This window comes from Rhineura floridana, chromosome 11 (assembly GCF_030035675.1).
Source record: "Rhineura floridana isolate rRhiFlo1 chromosome 11, rRhiFlo1.hap2, whole genome shotgun sequence".
Classification (NCBI taxonomy): domain Eukaryota; kingdom Metazoa; phylum Chordata; class Lepidosauria; order Squamata; family Rhineuridae; genus Rhineura; species Rhineura floridana.
In genome coordinates this window covers 58,539,917-58,557,534 of record NC_084490.1, presented here as the reverse complement: position 1 = coordinate 58,557,534, position 17,618 = coordinate 58,539,917, and the positions used below count along the sequence as shown (strand labels likewise).

The following is a 17,618-nucleotide window of genomic DNA, read 5'->3' as shown; positions in this document are numbered from 1 at the left end:
GGAGGAATGTCTGGAGTTTACTGTGGCTAAATCAATCTACCAACAGTGAATTTCTAAATCTCTATTGCATTCTATGAAATGTTATGCTTTTTAAAGCTTACATTAATCCCAGTAATCCATCCATCCATCCATCCATCCATCCATCCATCCATCATTATTTTGAAACATTTTTATTTTTTCTTTTCTTAACGTATATATGCTTTGATTATATAAGCTATATGTTAGTACACTGCAATAGGCATCTAAATTTCTGTAAAATTTTTGATTTGTACACTTAAGAAATTGAATTTAAAATGTAAAGAAATAATTCAAGAAATGCATTGGACACCTTGGTTAAGCTTTATTGTATATGTAGCTGTGTGTGCGTGTGTTTGTATAATTGGCAATTGCCCTCTATACATGGACCTCTATGAAAAGTCTGTATAAGAAAACTCAAAATGAAAAAGAGAACAATTACTAAACAAGGACAATCAACAAAAAATGACTTCTTTAGATGCTACAATGCGATCAATCTTCCCCCCTTTTGTTGTGCATTATGTATTGCTTTATAGTATACTGATATTTGTATACCAAAAAAGAAACAAAATATTCTTGGTGGGGAGAATGAACTAACATAGTTTTTATTTCCCAGGTTTTGAAGATTATAGGTAGCTCTCACTGAGAAAATTGTCTTCCCTTAAGTTATGCATTATACCTGCAAGTTCAGTGCTCCAGCATTTTAAAAAAATCATGCTCAAAAGCAGATGTTCTGGTAATGTGTTCTATTAATATTTCACGCCCCTGGCTAGCCAGATGAATTTATTTTATCTTCCACCATACTTTAATTCAAGTATCACTTTTTCAATCTTATTCATGCATCTATTATCTTATCTTTAAAAAAAACACCATAAACTTTTAGTCTCAAAGGTACCAAGAGCCCTTTTTTTTGTAACAAAATGGAAATTTATCTTATTATGAATTTCTGTTTGAAGAATACTGGAGGGCATTCCTAACATATAGGATGACACCTCCCTCTAGGTGGATTAGGGAGGGTCCTCGTCAGTCTTTTGTCTCCTCTCCAGGGGGAGGAGCCACCCTACTTTCCAGATAGCTGTCAGATTAATGACAACACCTCTATCCCATGATAAACCTCAGGAAACAGCTGCAGCTGGAATACACCCTACATCAGGTGTGGGGAACCTTTGGCCTTCCAGATGCTGTTGAACTACAACACCTATAAATGTTGGCCATTGGTCATGCTTGCTGGGGCTAACGGGTGATATAGTTCAGCAACTTCTGGAGGGCCAAAATTCTTCATGCTTGCCCTATGTAAACTCTGAAAACAGACTTGACAAACAGGGTTAAGAGATTAAAAACACAACAGCTGTACATAAATGTGAGTATTTTATGTATAGCTTATTTATTTGATTTCTTAACCGCCGGTTATGGCTTACAGGCCATAATTTGAGGCTGATGTAAGGGGGTTGTACCCATGTGTAGGATACAGGCAGAACTTTAAAAATCCAACGTCCAGCTGGCAGCAGAGGAAGGAGAAACAGGCAGAATGTCCTCCATCATCATCTACAAACAGAAATTCATGGTAAGACATATTTCCATTTTTGCCAGATGATGCTGGAGGATATTCCTAACATATGTCAGAGCAGTAAGTTCCTGGCTTCCTCTGCTCCATTCCACTTCTGGACAATCTTTTGCAGACCTGTTCTACCAAATTGTGCATCAGAGGAAGGAAGACACTGAGTTTATAGCATTTTGTGAATGTAAGAAGAGACACCCAAGTAAGCTCTTTACAGATATCAAGGACTGGGATATTACCTTCACAAGCCATGGATGTCTCGGATTGGGAAATTGCCTTCCCAAGCCAGAGACATTTAGGATTGGGAAATGGCCTTCCCAAACCATAGAAGGAACCACCCCTCCAAGTGAGTGTGCTGTAATGCCCCCAAGAAGGCTGTTTGCTCATCACTCCATAAGCATGCACTATTGTGTCTCTGAGCCAACAAGATATAAAGGAAGTGGAAATGACAAAAGAGCTTCAGAATTTTTAGAACTCCAAAGCCAGTATTTCAGGCAAAAAGAGGGCAAAACTACTGCCTGCGAACAGTGAAAAAAAACATAGTTTACCTTTGGAAAACATGAAGGGTCAATTCCCAAGCACCACTTTGTCTGAATGAAACACAAGTAACTATGGGTCACAAGAAGAAGGATTCCAAACTCTGAAACCCTCCTTGCCGATGTAATCGCAACCAGGAAAACAACCTTGTAAGTCAGCAGCTTCAGGGAACAGGCTGCCAAAGGCTCAAAAGGGGCCCCATCAAGGCTATGAACACCTAGATTAGGCTCCTGGATAGGAATCAGTGGACACCTGAGGCAATTTAAGAACAACTTCTTTCATGAAGTGTGGATAGAACCGCACCACTCAAGCTGGCTAGAACACTAAGTGCTGCTGCTTGCTTTCTAATGGTGCTAGAACTGAAACTTTTGCCCCTGCTTAGAGAAAACCACTCAAGATATTCTTCTCCACTCTAGCCACAAGTAGAACCCCAGGTCAGATAGACCCTACCTGTGATATTACACAACCAATTAGAGGAAGCCCTCCTGGAGGACAATGTGTCCACAACACTCCAGGGGAAAATAAACACCGGAGTCAGCTAGAGCCTTTCAGCCTCCAGGCTGTCAGACAAAAGATGCTTAGCCAAACAGGCACAAATGGGTCCTGTAACAGCAGATCCTTCTAGACTGAAAGTCTCCATGGGTCCCACACAGAGAAATTGATAAGACCCTGGAACAACAGCCTCCTCAGTGATAATGGGGCCACAAGGATTACCTCAGCCTTCAGCTGTTGAATTTTCTGGATCATGGGCGGAATCAGAAGAAAGGAAGGGAATGTGAACAGTGAGCCCCAAGGCCACAGTGACAATAGAGCACCCATTTCCTGCAACACTGGACATGGGAAGCTCAAAATGAATGCCTGTAGCTGTGCACTGTCCGGATGTGCAAAGAGGTCTGTCACTGGCCAGCTGAAGCAATCAGCAATGTCATAAAAAGCCCGAGGATTCAGATGCCAGTCCCTGATTGCTGTTCTGCTTAGTTAGTCCATCATAAGGTTGTCTACTTATCTTGTTTGGCCTATAGGGACAAAAGGTGATGTTCTGCCCACCTTAACAGCCTTTTGGCTTCTGATTTTAAGGCCTGTTACTGAGTTCCTCTCTGTCTATTCACGTAGGCCTTCATAGACATATTGTCTGTGCGGATCAGCTGATAGGTACCTTGAACATTTGAAGCTAAGGACTTCAGACCCAGGTAAATGACCAGGAACTCTAGCTTTTGTCCCCAGGGTGACTACCTGGTAGAGATGAACACCCCCAACCAAACAGGCTGTCATCTGTGGTCAGGATCAGTCTCTGCAGTTCCTCCAGATTCCCTCCCTCCATTAACTGGTGAGGAGTCAACCACCACTGTAGCTCCCTCTTCACTGGGTCTGGAATGTTCACCTGAATCCTCATCTTCATTGGAATGGGATCTTAGAATGGAAGCAGAAGCTGCTGAATGGACCGAGAGTGAAACCACAACCACCCGATCAGGTCATGGCCCAACACCATCATGTCCTATAGCTGGGCCCAGGACATGAGGGCCACAGAAATCGATGGTGCCAGCTGAGATGCCAGCTTGTATCCTGCAATCAGAGGAAAAAGAACAAGCCTAATGGCCACCAGAAAATTTAGATAACAATACTCCTGAATATTTTAACATGAGCCAAACATCTGTGAAAAAAGCTTCTTCAGCTCTAGATGAAGCTTTTCAGACCTCTGTACACTAGCAGAATCCTGCTATGCCATGAAAACCTGCACAGTACCAGTCATCCCCACACTTAAACTACTGTTTAAAGAGACATAATGGAGTACTAGAAGGCTTGGGGGGCCCTTTCCCTCTTAACTGGGCAATACAGAAAGAAGCATCGTCTTGTCCTTGATTCTATTAAAAACATCTTCACAATTTTCCAAGGGGCTATCTGTCAAATAAAGGAATAAAGACAGTGTATTTTATATTTAACGGATATACTGAACTGCCAAGATGTAGGCAGAAAAAACAGAATAGCATCTGAGCTTGTATCTACCATCTTGTGCAAGCCATAGCTAAGTAACACAGAAAACTATACTGAAGGTGCATATTCCAGGAGTACCTTAAGCCAATGAACTGAAACCCTGATAAAAGAAAGGCAACTAGGCTTTTTCAATGGCTAAGGCTGAAGCCTCATGAAAATTGAAAAAGGACAAGCCCATTAGTTTACCAGGGTAACTCAAACCCATCCTCTAGTTTACAGGAACCCTTCAAACACCTCATGGACTCATAAGGTACAAATTATATTAACTTATTCCAAGCTGTAGCTATTTGGAAGAGCCCTTGTAAATGCTTCCACATATATGTATTACAGAGCATTCCCATAGAAAAAAAAATCCCTTTTGAATTCGCATGAGAAAACTCCTAAGAGAATTCTTATTTATTGATTTGTCCCTCTAGAGCAGCCTTTCCCAACTAGTGGGCCACCAGATGTTGCTGGACCACAATTCCCATCTTTCCTGACCATTGGCAATGCTAGCTGAGGCTGATGGGAGTTGTGGTCCAACAACATCTGGTGGCCCACTAGTTGGGAAAGGCTGCTCTAGAGGAACCAACAGGCTCTTTTGCTGTTGCCCTTGAAACGTTCCCCTGACCCTTCATGCCAGGAGGAGGGAGGAAGCTTTCTAAAGGGAAGCATTTTGATCCTATCCTAGCACCCTTCCAGGGGAAAAAGAGTAGAAAACTCCTCAAAGCCATTATAATTGTGTAACAATGGGCCCTTCCATGAAGTGGAAAATGGTGGGAATCAGCCCAGTAGTGAAATCTCAGATTTGACTTGCAGACAGGCAATATGCCTCCCATATCTCTGCACAGATTGCTCACATCCCTGTCTGTTCTACAGAGAAAAGTGTTTAACCTCTCCACAGAAAAAAGCCTGGAACTCTTTAGATTCCTCACCAGATATCTCACCCTGTGTGTTTCTGAGAGGGGAGGGAAATGACACAGATAATCACAGGATTAAAAAATTTGAGGGAATCTCCATGTAACCTCTCAACATAGAGAAAACACACTAGATGTCTACAGAACCACACTCTGACATTCCATATGACCCCTCTGCAGTGATTACACCAAACAAATCCATAGTCCCACTCCTTGACGTAACCCCCTCGAGTTTCAGGGCTGGAAAAGGAGGAAAGAGATACTTTGCCCCTTTAGGAGGTTGTAGCTTTATGCGTCACAATCTTTAGCGATTAACACAATCTCCCAAAATCTAGATTAGTACCCTTTGCTCTAGCTAACAAACTCTGGGTAAAAGGATCAGACATCAGTCATCAAGGCAGGAAGACAGGAAAACTAAACTAACTTAAACCTTATTGGAAAGAGCCTGTTCTGCCTTCCAAACATTATTGAAGGCTTGTGGGAAAAGCACTACAGGCTTTTTGACAGCAGCAGAAATGAAAAACTTTAGCATCTGTAGTCAGGGATTGGATTGATGGCTCAGGCACTGAAGGCTGTTCCTCAGTTAACTGTAAGATATGTCTGGCTTGGCCAACGAGTCAGGGAAAAATTCAGATGTAAAAAGCCTGCCTTGAGAAACAGGAGATTCCAACTCCAAAAACTCATAGCAGAAGCAGCCTTAGACTTCTCACTGGCTGATTCCACACAAACTGGAGAAGAACTCCTGGGGGAGCTTAAAAGAGGAGATCCCACAAACGTGCTGCTTGAAGGATATCTGTGAGATCTCCTCCTCTTGTGACTTTAGATCCAAGTCTCCTCTTGCCCTTATGTCTCCTATACATAGAAAAACTCCCCCTGTCAGGGACAAATTAGAGGGGGGAAACCTCTTAATCTCCTGGGAAATATAGCCTCTAACCCAGGACAGAAACTTAGGAAAAACCCTTCTGCAGGAAAGGAGACTCACACATCAGAAAGGTCAGGGTTACTCACCCCTCCATGCTGATGACAAGTCGACTTGGCCACCACAGAGGCACTCTGCCTAGATACAGAACTAGCAGATGCCAAAACATTAAAGTCAGATAGCTCACCTTTGCAACCACCAGCATGTTGTGAAGCTATGGAGGTGATGGACAAAGCCATTATAATTGTGTAACAATGGGCCCTTCCATGAAGTGGAAAATGGTGGGAATCAGCCCAGTAGTGAAATCTCAGATTTGACTTGCAGACAGGCAATATGCCTCTCAATCCCAGTGTGAAACACACTGATCCCACTTGTGTTAAGCTGGGCAAGACTTATTGGCTACAAATGCCACAGCTTAGAAGCTTTCTCTCAGTGATGAGGGCAGGGAGAAAGGTAATCTTTCTGGGCTTCATCAGTCCAGGACTTGCTAGAACGATGGAGCTGAGGGGCAGAAAATGCTTGAAGACATCAGCTAAGGCCACACATGGACTGATCCAAAATATCACTCCTGCTTAACTAGATTATTAGTGAGACCCACCAAAGGCTCCACGCCCCTAAAAAGGAGATAGGTAATCCCATTGGATTTCATTGTGACAGGACTCGTCAGAACAATAGAGCTGAGGGGCAGAAAATGCTAGAAGACAGGAGCTAAGCTCCATAGATGGGCCAATCCAACATAGCACTCTCACTTTCCTAGATGGCCTTAAGTGGTGATCACCACAGCCAAACAGAGAGGAAAAAAATCCAGGTGATACATCCTTTAGTCCCAGCTACATGAAAAAATGGAAATTCTTACCGTGAATTTCTATTCCTGGGGGTTCCTAGAGGACAGCCATTGGCCTTGGGATGGCGCCTCCCTCTGGTACAGCAGGCAGGGTCCACTTCAGATGACCTCACCCTGGGGGGAGGGGGCATCCCGCTCTCTCCAGACTGGCTGGATTAGCAGGATTACCTCTTTGCCCCCCCGATCACTTCAATCAAGTGTTGGGGTCCACACATTCGACATTCCCCAACCTGAACAGAACTGGAGTAAAAGAGCAGAAACCGGAGCAGGAAGTGCCAGGAAATCCCCGGGTGGCCCAACTACAACCCACATGTACGGCGCTGGCAGAATCCATTCAGCCTCCAAACTGCATAGACAGGAAAACCCAGAATGAAGTGGCGGAGACTGTTCCCCAGTAACCCCTGGGAATAGAAATTCACGGTAAAGAATTTCCATTTCCCCCCAGAGGTTCCTGGAGGCCAGTCATTGGCCTTGGGATGTGCCAGAGCCCTTAGGCAGGGTGGGATTCTGGGAATGCAGGTCACGTCCTAACTACCGTCTGTAAGACTCTCCGACCGAAGGCTGCATCAGCAGAGGCCCACGAATTGACCTGATAGTGTCTAGCGAAGGTATGGACTGAAGCCGATGTCGCTGCCCTATAAATGTCTAGGATGAGAAAGCTACCTTTGCATGCTGCTGAGGTAGAAGCTCCCCTCAAGGAATGATCTGTTAAACTCCCAGGGGGAGATTTCCCCAAAGCCTGTTAGGCCTGAACTATCACCTCCTTAAGCCAATGAGAAATCGAGGATAGGGAGGCCTTATGGCCCTGGGAGGTCTCCCCAAAGGACACAAACAGCGCCTCCGACTTTCTGAACCCTGATGTCCTGTCCGTGTAAAAACAAAGAGCCCTACGCACATCCAGGGTGTGCCATGCCTTCTTCTTAGGGGAAGAAGGATTTGGGCAAAATGTTGGCAAAACCACTTCTAACGCCCTATGAAAAAGTTGATTTTGGGAATGAAAGAAGAGTCTGTTCTCAGAACAACTCTATCTGTGTGAAATATACACAACTGGACATCAGAAGAGAGGGCCCCAAGATCTGACACCCACTGGGCAGATGTGATTACCACCAGGAATACCAACTTCAGTGTAAGGAACTTTAGGTCGCACGTAGGTAATGGTTCAAATGGTGGACCCATAAGTGCTAGAAGAACCCAACTGAGCTTCTACGAAGGGAAACAATGTATCACCGGGGGATTCCGCAGGCCTATCCCTGTGATAAACTGTCTAAAGAGTGGCTGTGTAGGAACTGAGAAATCTCCTCTGCATCCCAAGACACTGCCAATGGCTGCTACCTGTCACTTAATTGTGTTGGTGCTAAGTCCAACCCAGACTGCAGAAACCCCAGTATACCTGCTATGTTCCTGGAGGAGAGATTCCTCCCCCTTGCCTGACTCCAAGTAAGGAAGGCCCTCCATGTAGAGCTATATGCCCAGTTAGTTGAAGCCTTTCTGGAAGCTAGCAAAGTGTCCAACACCACCCCCGAAAAACCTAGCTCCGTTAACCAGAGCCGTTCAACTGCATGCTGTTAATCGAAAGAGCTCTGGTCTGGGATGAACCACTGGCCTCTGCCTCAACAAGTCCTCCCTGTGATGCAGCATCCATGGGTTCCTTGAGGTCAGATGCATGCGTTCTGGGAACCATGGCCTCCTTGGCCAATAAGGGGCTATCAGAATCACCTCTGCCCTCACCATTCTGATCCCCCTGATAGTTTGCAGTAGGAGATTGAAGGGAGGAAAGGCATATAGCAGACCCTCCGGCCAAGCCACCACTAAGGCATCCACTCCCTGTGTCCCTTGGGACTGATACCAAGAGAAAAACTGGTTGGCCTGGGTATTGTGTGTGCTTCCAAAGAAGTGATGACCAGGCAACCAAACTGCTTGGTGACCTGGCAGAAGACTTCCAGATGCAGCTGCCACTCCAAGTTGGACATCGTGGTCCAGCTGAGCCAATCTGCCGTCACATTCTGAAGTCCTGCCACATGCTTTGCCCTCAGGGACAGCAGATGCAACTCTGCCCAGCTGAAGAGGTGCTGAGCCTCTTCCATCAAGGACCTCGACCTGGTACCTCCCCGATGTATGCTTTCGTAGAAATGTTGTCAATCTGCACGAGGACATGACAACCCCTGATGTGTGGTGCAAAGACCAGCAATGCTAGCCTCACAGCCAGAAGCTCTAGCCAACTGATACTCCACTTGGTCACACTGGCAGACCACACTCCTTGAGACACGTGTTAAGACTGCTCGGCTAACCCCATTTTGGTTCAAGTGGAACCCAGGAGGTGCAAGGCCCCGGAGCAGAACTCCCACCCCACACCCTCTTTTGTTGTGCAATCCTGAAGTACTGTGTAAGGGGACAGCTCAAGGCCATTCTGGGAGCAACAGAAAACTTTTATTCCAGTTTCTCCAGTTATCTTCTTCCTTGGCAGACGTCCCTCACACCTAGCAGAATTATCCCATTGTTCAAGCAAGTGTTAGAAAGTAGCCTGAGTTTCTCAGTGTCAGCTAGAAACTCTCTCTCTCTCTCTCACACACACACACACACAATCACCTCATACCCAGACCCCTCCTTTTCAGGGGAGTAGAGAGAGAGAGAAAGTGTCTTTTAAAAGAGAGGCTTGAGTTGGGGAAGGGGGGGGATGGCGATCTGAGCTCCAACACGTGCAACTACACTCTCAAAGAACTCAACAAGGGACGGCAGGGACAAAACCAGGAAGGGATTCTGTGTCTCGGCACATGCCTTGAGGCAAACGGATTCCTTCCTGATTTTGGGTCAGAGCTCTTCCATATCACTTCAGTGTATTCCAGTGCCCACTCCTGGGCCTAGGATAGGTAATCTCTCCTACCTGTCACTCTTTATAGCTTGGACAAGGTGCTTGGACAGGTGCGGGCGACCACTTCTGCTCTGGATCCTTGCCCCTCATGGCTAATAAAAGCTAGCAGGAATGGAACAGCCGGCTGGGCCAAGGAGGTGATTAATGCCTCTTTACGAGAGGGAGTGGTCCCACCCTGCCTGAAACAGGCGGTGGTGAGACCGCTCCTAAAAAAATCCTCCTTGGACCCTGATAATTTGGACAACTATAGGCCAGTAGCAAATGTCCCATTCCTGGGCAAGGTTCTAGAGCGTGTGGTCGCTCGCCAACTCCAGGCTCTCTTGGATGAAACTGATTATCTAGACCCATTTCAATCGGGCTTTCGGCCGGGGTTTGGTACAGAAACGGCCTTGGTCGCCCTGTATGATGACCTCTGTCGGGAGAAAGACAGAGGGAGTGTAACTCTGTTGGTTCTCCTTGATCTCTCAGCGGCGTTTGATACCATCGACCATGGTATCCTTCTGGAGCGACTTACGGATTTAGGAGTGGGAGGCACTGCTTGGCGGTGGCTCTGCTCCTATCTCGGGAATCGTCTCCAGAAGGTGATGCTGGGGGAACATTACTCGAGTCCCTGGGTACTCCAATATGGGGTCCCGCAGGGTTCAGTTCTGTCCCCCATGCTTTTTAATATCTATATGAAGCCGCTGGGTGAGGTCATCAGGAGTTTTGGAGTGCGTTTCCAGCAATATGCTGATGATACGCAGCTCTACTACTCCTTTTCATCTTCGTCAGGTGAGGCTGTTGATGTACTAGACCGCTGCCTGGCCGCGATAATGGGCTGGATGAGAGCTAATAAACTGAAACTCAATCCTAACAAGACTGAGATGCTGTTGGTGGGAGGACCCTCTGCCCAGATGGTTGACGTTCGACCTGTCCTAGATGGGGTTACACTCCCCCTAAAGGAACAGGTACATAGTTTGGGGGTCTTATTAGATCCGCTCCTGTCACTTGAGGCTCAGGTAGCCTCGGTGGCACGGAATGCATTCTACCAGCTCCGGCTGGTAGCCCAACTACGACCCTATCTGAGCAAGGAGCATCTTGCCTCAGTTATCCATGCTATGGTAACCTCTAGATTGGACTACTGTAATGCACTCTACGTGGGGCTACCTATGAAGATGGTTCGGAAACTTCAGCTAGTGCAAAATGCTGCGGCCAGAGTTCTCACTGGGACAAAGAAATTTGACCATATAACACCTGTCCTGGCGCAGCTGCACTGGCTACCGATATGTTTCCGGGCCAGATTCAAAGTGTTGGTTCTTACCTATAAAGCCCTAAACGGCATCGGACCGCAATACCTGATGGAGCGCCTCTCTCGCTATGTACCTACCCGTTCACTACGCTCGACGTCGAAGGCCCTTCTCCGGGTCCCAACCCATAAAGAGGCCCGGAGATCAACAACTAGATCTAGGGCCTTCTCGGTGGTGGCCCCCGAACTATGGAATGCCCTCCCAGACGAGATACGCCTGGCGCCTTCTCTGTTATCTTTTCAGCGCCAGGTAAAAACTTACCTTTTCGCCCAGGCTTTTTAAATTTTGTAAATTTTTAAATATTTTAAATTTAACATTCTAAACTTAATATGATCTTAATTTATAAATCTCAATGGCAATTTTATTAATGTTTTATAATTGTACTATATATATATATTTTTTCCACACTTGCTCATATTTTAATTGTGATTTTATTTGTTGTACACCGCCCTGAGAGCTTTCTGCTATAGGGCGGTCTAGAAATGTAATAAAATAAAATAAATAAATAAATAATAGGTCCTTTGATCTCTTTAGTTTAAAGTCATGAATGGGTTAGGATATTAATGATTAATGCTGCCACGCACCCAGCAATTTTGTAATGCTATTCTTCTATTTTCTCTCAATAAAAGAAAGCTTTGCTTTAGTCTGGTTTGGACCTGCATTTCTTGGGTTATACATGCACCATTTAGGCACATTTCAGGGCAAAGCACTTGTTTTGTCCCTAGCAAAAGATCTCCCTCCTCTCAAGGAGGTGTGTTTCATGGGAAATATGGGTGGCAGGTTCACACACCCAGGTTCCCAAGGACACATGCGTCTCCAAGCGTGCTCCCCAGTCTAGCATACTGGCATCCATCGTAATCACTTTGCGGACTGGAGTTTGTAGGCTCACCCTGTGTCAGTTGATGGGGATTCAGCCACCACCTCAATTGTTGGAGTAGGGCTGGTGAAACCAGTATCAACATGTCTTTTGACTCGGAAATCTGAGGTTGTAGTGGAATTAGCCTTTGAAGCAACAGGCGAGAGTGGAACTGGGACCAGCTTACTAGGTCCTGACAGGACACCAGCATGCCTTGCAGCTTGGCCAAGACCATCAGATCTGTCAAACCCGAAGCGACCACCTTCTGTGTTAGGGTCTGAATCTTGGAGACCCTCTCTTTGGTAAGCTGGATCTGGAAGCTCCTTGAATCTATCAGCACCCCAAGATGTGAAATCACCGGTGACGGTTCCAGCATGCTCTTGTCCATGTTTACTACAAACCCATGCCTCTGAAGGCACTCCAATGTGATTTCCACATCCTTCTTGCACTGAACCCTTGACGGAGCCCTGACAAGCAGATCATCTAGATAAGGGTGTACCCTCACCCCCAGAGTTCTCAGATGCGCTACCAGTGCAATCAGGGCCTTGGTGAAAGGAGGAGGAGGAGAGACCAAAGTGAAGTGCCCTGTACTGAAAACGGCACTGACCGTAGCAGAAGCGTAGGTATCTCCTGTGTTCCATGTGGATGGGGATATGAAGATAGGCTTCTGACAGGTCTATGGATGCCATCTAATCGTTCTGAGTGAGTCGTTCTCCATCCGGCAACATCTGTAGGCCACCCTCCTGTTGAGCCACTTGAGGTGGAGTATTGCTCTGGTACTCCCATCTTTCTTGAACAGTAGAAAGAAAATGGAGTACACCCCTTTCCCGTTCCTGACTTGGGATGGGTTCAACCGCTCAGATTGTCATTAGGTGACTGATGGCCATGTTGAAATTCTGGTGTTTGTCCAGTTTCCTGGGCCTTGGTGTGGCCACGAATTTCTCTCTTGGCTGTTTGGAAAACTCCAAGGAATAACCATAAGAGACAGTTTGGGGGAACCATTTGTCTGTCATGGTCTCTGCCCACATGTGCGCAAACTGTAGAAGCTTGCCCCCAATTGCTCTTTGTGGGGCTGGGGGCGTCATGCCGACTGGTCCTTTTTTGCTTCTTTCTGGAATTTGCTTCCTGGTGAGTAGGTATGTGTGTGTTGATTGCGTGAGGGAGATGCTCCTGAAGATCTGTCTGCCTCCCCCCAGCGTGACTTATAGACTCAAGACAAGAGCTGTTTGTTATAAGGCCTGGAACTCTGAAAGGACTGAGGATGCCTGGACTTGCAGTCATCCTCCTTGGTGCTCGGGAGGGCTTTCTGTTTGTCTCTTGTTTCCACCAGCACCTTGTCAAGGGGATCCCCAAACAACCTGGACCCGTCAAAGGAGTAACTTGCCAGACAACTCTGAGACCCTGGATCTAAATCCCGGCTGTGCAGCCAGATGTTGCGCCATGCTAATGAGCTGGCTGCCATTGCTCTAGAGTTGAACTGTAAGGTGTCACTGGAGGAGTCTGCTTGAAAATCCAATGCTATAGAAAGCTTCTTCAGTCTGTCCTTGATGTATTTAGGAACCTCCTCCCTGGACGCGAGCTCCCCTGCCTAGAGCATGCAGGCCCCTGCCATTACAGATGTAGCTGCCTCAGCCCGGAAAGCAGCTGCCTCAGCCTTGAAATCCCTTCAGAGTGCCACTTCCGTTTGCTTGTTGCAAGAGTCTCTCGGGCCCACTTCTCCCTCTCATGGAATGGCTGATTATGATGATGATAAGGCAGCCACGGGTGGGCCCAATGCAGGAGTCCTCAACTGTTCCATCACTTTGATTGGAAAGGAGTAGTGTTTGTTGGCAAGCCTATGTGCTGGTTTGTTTTGTGGGGGTTGCCCATTCTTGTTTCCACAGGTCGTGAAAGGAATCTGGAAAGGGGAGGGTGGCTATTCGTGGTTGACCCTCCGGGAACGCTGATCTGCAGTCTTTTGAAGCGGAGGATGTTGAAGCTTCTGGATCCTTCCCCTGTTCTTCTGGATGTTCCAGGATACACCTAGCCTTAGCTACTAATGCTGGGAAGAATTCAGCCTGAAAAAGCTTGCCTTTAGCAGGTGGAGCCTCCAGCTCTTCCTCTGAGAGCTCCCCCTCCTCCCTGTCCTCAGAAGAGTATTGCCCCTCCGAATCAGATAATAGCCCTAAAGCAGTTGTCACTGCCTTATATACCTCCTTTTTCTATCCATTTTCATTTTGGCTGCAGCTTTGCCCTTATTAGAATACTTTCAGCCCTGGCCCTGGCCCCTCTTGGGCTCCTGGGACAACTGGGAGGAAGGCGGAAGAGAATGGGAGGAGGAGGAAGAAGATGACGAGGACAAGGAAGCTGGGGAAGGAGACCTAGTTCTCCTCTTCTTTGCCTGTAACCTTTTCTGGGAAAGATTCCTCTTTCCATTTTTCTTTTTCCGGGGGGGGGATTGGTCATTAAGCCCACTTCAGAAGAGGGACTCGCGGACTGCAAGGATCCCATTCCCTGTACCTTCCTGACCACTATGCCCATTGCAGAAATTTAGGAAACTCATGTTCCCTTGGGAAAGGCAACAAATCAGTACTCAACCCCTCCATTTGTGGTCTGAGCACATTTGGAGCCAAAACCTGGCCAGGCCCCTCTTTGATAAGGCTATTGTCTGAGGCCTCTGGTTCCTCTGAGAGGCAACCAAGATCCTCCTCCTCCATAGCGCCCCTGCTGCTGCGGCCCCACCCGATGCCATGGTAGGGGCTGGGGGGTCCAAAAAGACCGCTCACTCTTCTGAGGCTGTAGAATAGTGCTTCTTCACATACTGTGCAGTGGCGGGAAAAGGCTTGGTGGTGCGGTAGCAGCCACTAATCCTGGGTGCGGTCACGCCTCTGCTGGGGAAGAGACGCGACCTGCTGCAAGACTCCCTCCACGTGTTAGTGCGCCTAAGTGGTTCCCGCTCCTGTACTCTGCTAAGGATGGTCGGGCGGGAAAGGTAGAGAGGGAAAGGTAAGGAAGGAAAACAAAAGAAAGAAAGAAAAAAAACCAAGGTTCAGAACTGCAGCTACTGAGCTCTTAAGCTCAGCAGGACCTGACTGATCGCTCCAGCAGGCAGGGCCAGTCTGGAGAGAGCGGGATGGCCCCTCCCTCCAGGGTGAGGTCATCTGAAGTGGACCCTGCCTGGTATACCAGATGGAGGTGCCATCCCAAGGCCAATGGCTGTCCTCCAGGAACCTCTGGGGAATTCATACTTCACCCCTAACCCCACTAGGGAAAGAGAGAAGGAAAAAAATTATGCCACACAGACAGTAGAGAGACAGCATACAGAGAAACTGTAAGGAAAAAATCAAAGTAAAATGTGGGAAAGCACAATCAAGTAAACAGGAAGGGGGAGAAGTGTGAAAAGGGAAAAAAGGCACCAAAACATGAATATACCATAGAGAAAGACCAATAAAGACAAGGTTTCTAGGAGACTTAGTCAGACTCATTCTAATCCAACCTTAGGCAGGGTTGGTCTGGAGAGTGGGATGGCTCCTCTCCCTGGAAAGGAGGCAAAAGACTGACAGGGACCCTGCCTAAGCCACCCAGAGGGAGGTGCCATCCCATATGTTAGGAATGTCCTCCATAGTTTGTATCATCTGGCAAACTATTTTTTTTAAAAAAATGAAGGAAAAGGAAAAATATCTGATGCAGCTGAAAAGATTTGTTTAGAAAAGAAGCCAAACGATTCATCAGCAAACCAAGTTGAGTAGATTCAGTATCCAAATGCTGCAACAGCCAGTGACTGACTACAATTATTGTTTTAGTCTTTGCAAATAATTCAGCAAACCACAGGATTAACCACAAATGCCAAAAGGAAGATTGACTTTTAAAAATAAAATAAAATATTAGTCTCCACTGCATCCAAATGTACTTTTCAAAGCTGGAGGAGTTTCAAAAGCAATGTATGAGGCGGCACAGGGAGGAAAGATTGGAAGTCCTGCTGCGTGCACCTATTGCGGCCTATCTTGTTAAGCTACTTGCGGGGGGAGGTGCCCTTCCTTTGAACTGTAATATTAGTAATTCTTTCCTGAGAAGTCAGACTTCAACTTGTGCATATGCCTCTGAAACCGTGTAAATTATCTGCTTCCAAACAGAGAACCCAGTCACAGTAAAAGCCACATGAGGTACCTGTTCCCATTCAAAGAAAAGCAATTACTGTATAGAAGAGTGGAAAAGCTAGTCCCCAACGTACCTGTAGACTTGTTCTAACCGTCACAATCAGTTTCAGCCAGGATGGAAATTTCCCTATCATTTTGCTCAGGAATGATACTATTGTATCCCCATAGTCGGGTTTGTGAAATTCAGCTTCGTTTAACCCATCAATTAATATGATGAAATCTTCATTGGGGATCTTTCGCTCTGAGAATTTGAGAGTGGAGAGATGGGAGAAAGATATATACAAAAATGTTCAGCTTATGCTTTAAAATGATGCAGTCATATGTTACTATCAAAGTAAACTCATGCTTTTCATTACCTTTATGAAGGCTTTCCAAGGGCTCCAGAACTCCCCTCCGAAAAGAAGCTAAGGGATCCTGAACACAGGATCGCAAGCTAAGCATGCTTTGCAGATGTGGTTCCCGCAACAGCTGCTCTCTGTAGGCAACAAACTGGGGGGAGCGGCACAGCAAGGCTGCCACATTGTGTACGAACTCTGGCACAAGACAGGTGTAGGCATTATCAGCTTGGCAGTAGTGATAGGCAACAACCTACAAAAAGGAAAACAAACATCTGTTCCTGAGTGGAGAGATGTGAAATGACAACCACATTTGACTGCTAGTTCCATTCCCTCTGATAAGAAGAGAGATCCTGGGCTAATATAGACTAGTGTCTGGATGCAGTGGTATACTGGATGAGGACTAATAAATTGAGTCTAAATCCTGACAAGACTGAGTCTCTGTGGGTGAATGGTTCCCAGGTCTGGGAAGTCAATAAGTTGCCTGCCCTGGATGGGGGTCACACTCTCCCTGAAGGAGCAGGTGTGTAGTTTGGTGGTGCTCCTGGACCTAGCTCTATCACTGGAGATGCAGGTGTCCTCAATAGCTAGGAGCGCCTTTTACCACCTTCGGTTGGTAAGACAACTACAGCTATTCCAGGATCTGCATAGTTTGACCACAGTTGTCTATGCATTAGTAACCTCATAGTTGTATTACTACAATGACTAGCTACTACGTGGGGCTACCCTTGACGTTGGTCCAGAGGCTGCAGCTACCACCAGCATGGTGGGATAAGCTATCACTAGCATGTAACACCTCGCTTGTGGATTTGCACTGGCTGCCCATCTACTGCCAGGCCAAATTCAAGATTTGGTATTAACATATAAAACCCTATACAGCTTAGGACCAGGTTACATGAGACAACCTTATCCCTCATATACCCAGTAGATCACTGCAGTCTGCAAGAGAGCTTCTCCTGCAAGTTCCAAAGGTATCAGAAGCCGCTCCACAGTAACTTGGAGCAGGGCTTTCAGTGTGGCTACCCCTGTTCTGTGGAATAGCATTTCTGTCGAGGTAAGACAGGCACCACTATCTGCACTTTCCAGACAACTGAAAATATTTTGGTTCCGAAGGGCTTTCCCAGCTGGATGAATAGGTCTCTGTCATGGGTGTCAATCATGTATTATTTTTGTTTTGTTTTTAAATGTATCTGCTGTTTTTTGTGTTTAACTGTTTTTTGCTGGTTTCTGCCTTGAGACGATGGCGTAGAAAGCAATTACTGCATGATGATGACGACATGAGGCCAAAACAACAAGGGCCACATCCACACCAAACATTTAAAGCACTCTTATACCACTTCAACAGCCATGGTTTCTCCTAAAGAATACTGGGAAC

At 46.5% G+C, this 17,618-nt stretch overlaps 1 protein-coding gene across 12 annotated transcripts in view; it reads right to left on the bottom strand.

The window, feature by feature from the left end:
• Nucleotides 1-17,618, bottom strand: part of TANC2 (tetratricopeptide repeat, ankyrin repeat and coiled-coil containing 2) — a 378,583-nt gene that overhangs the window by 72,992 nt on the left and 287,973 nt on the right. For all 12 annotated transcript variants that reach the window (XM_061588302.1, XM_061588293.1, XM_061588296.1 and 9 more), the window contains 2 exons: nucleotides 16,265-16,496; nucleotides 15,983-16,149 (listed from right to left, as the gene is read on the bottom strand). In XM_061588302.1, coding sequence (XP_061444286.1) covers nucleotides 15,983-16,149; nucleotides 16,265-16,496 — 399 coding nt within the window. The remainder of the gene's footprint in view (nucleotides 1-15,982; nucleotides 16,150-16,264; nucleotides 16,497-17,618) is intronic.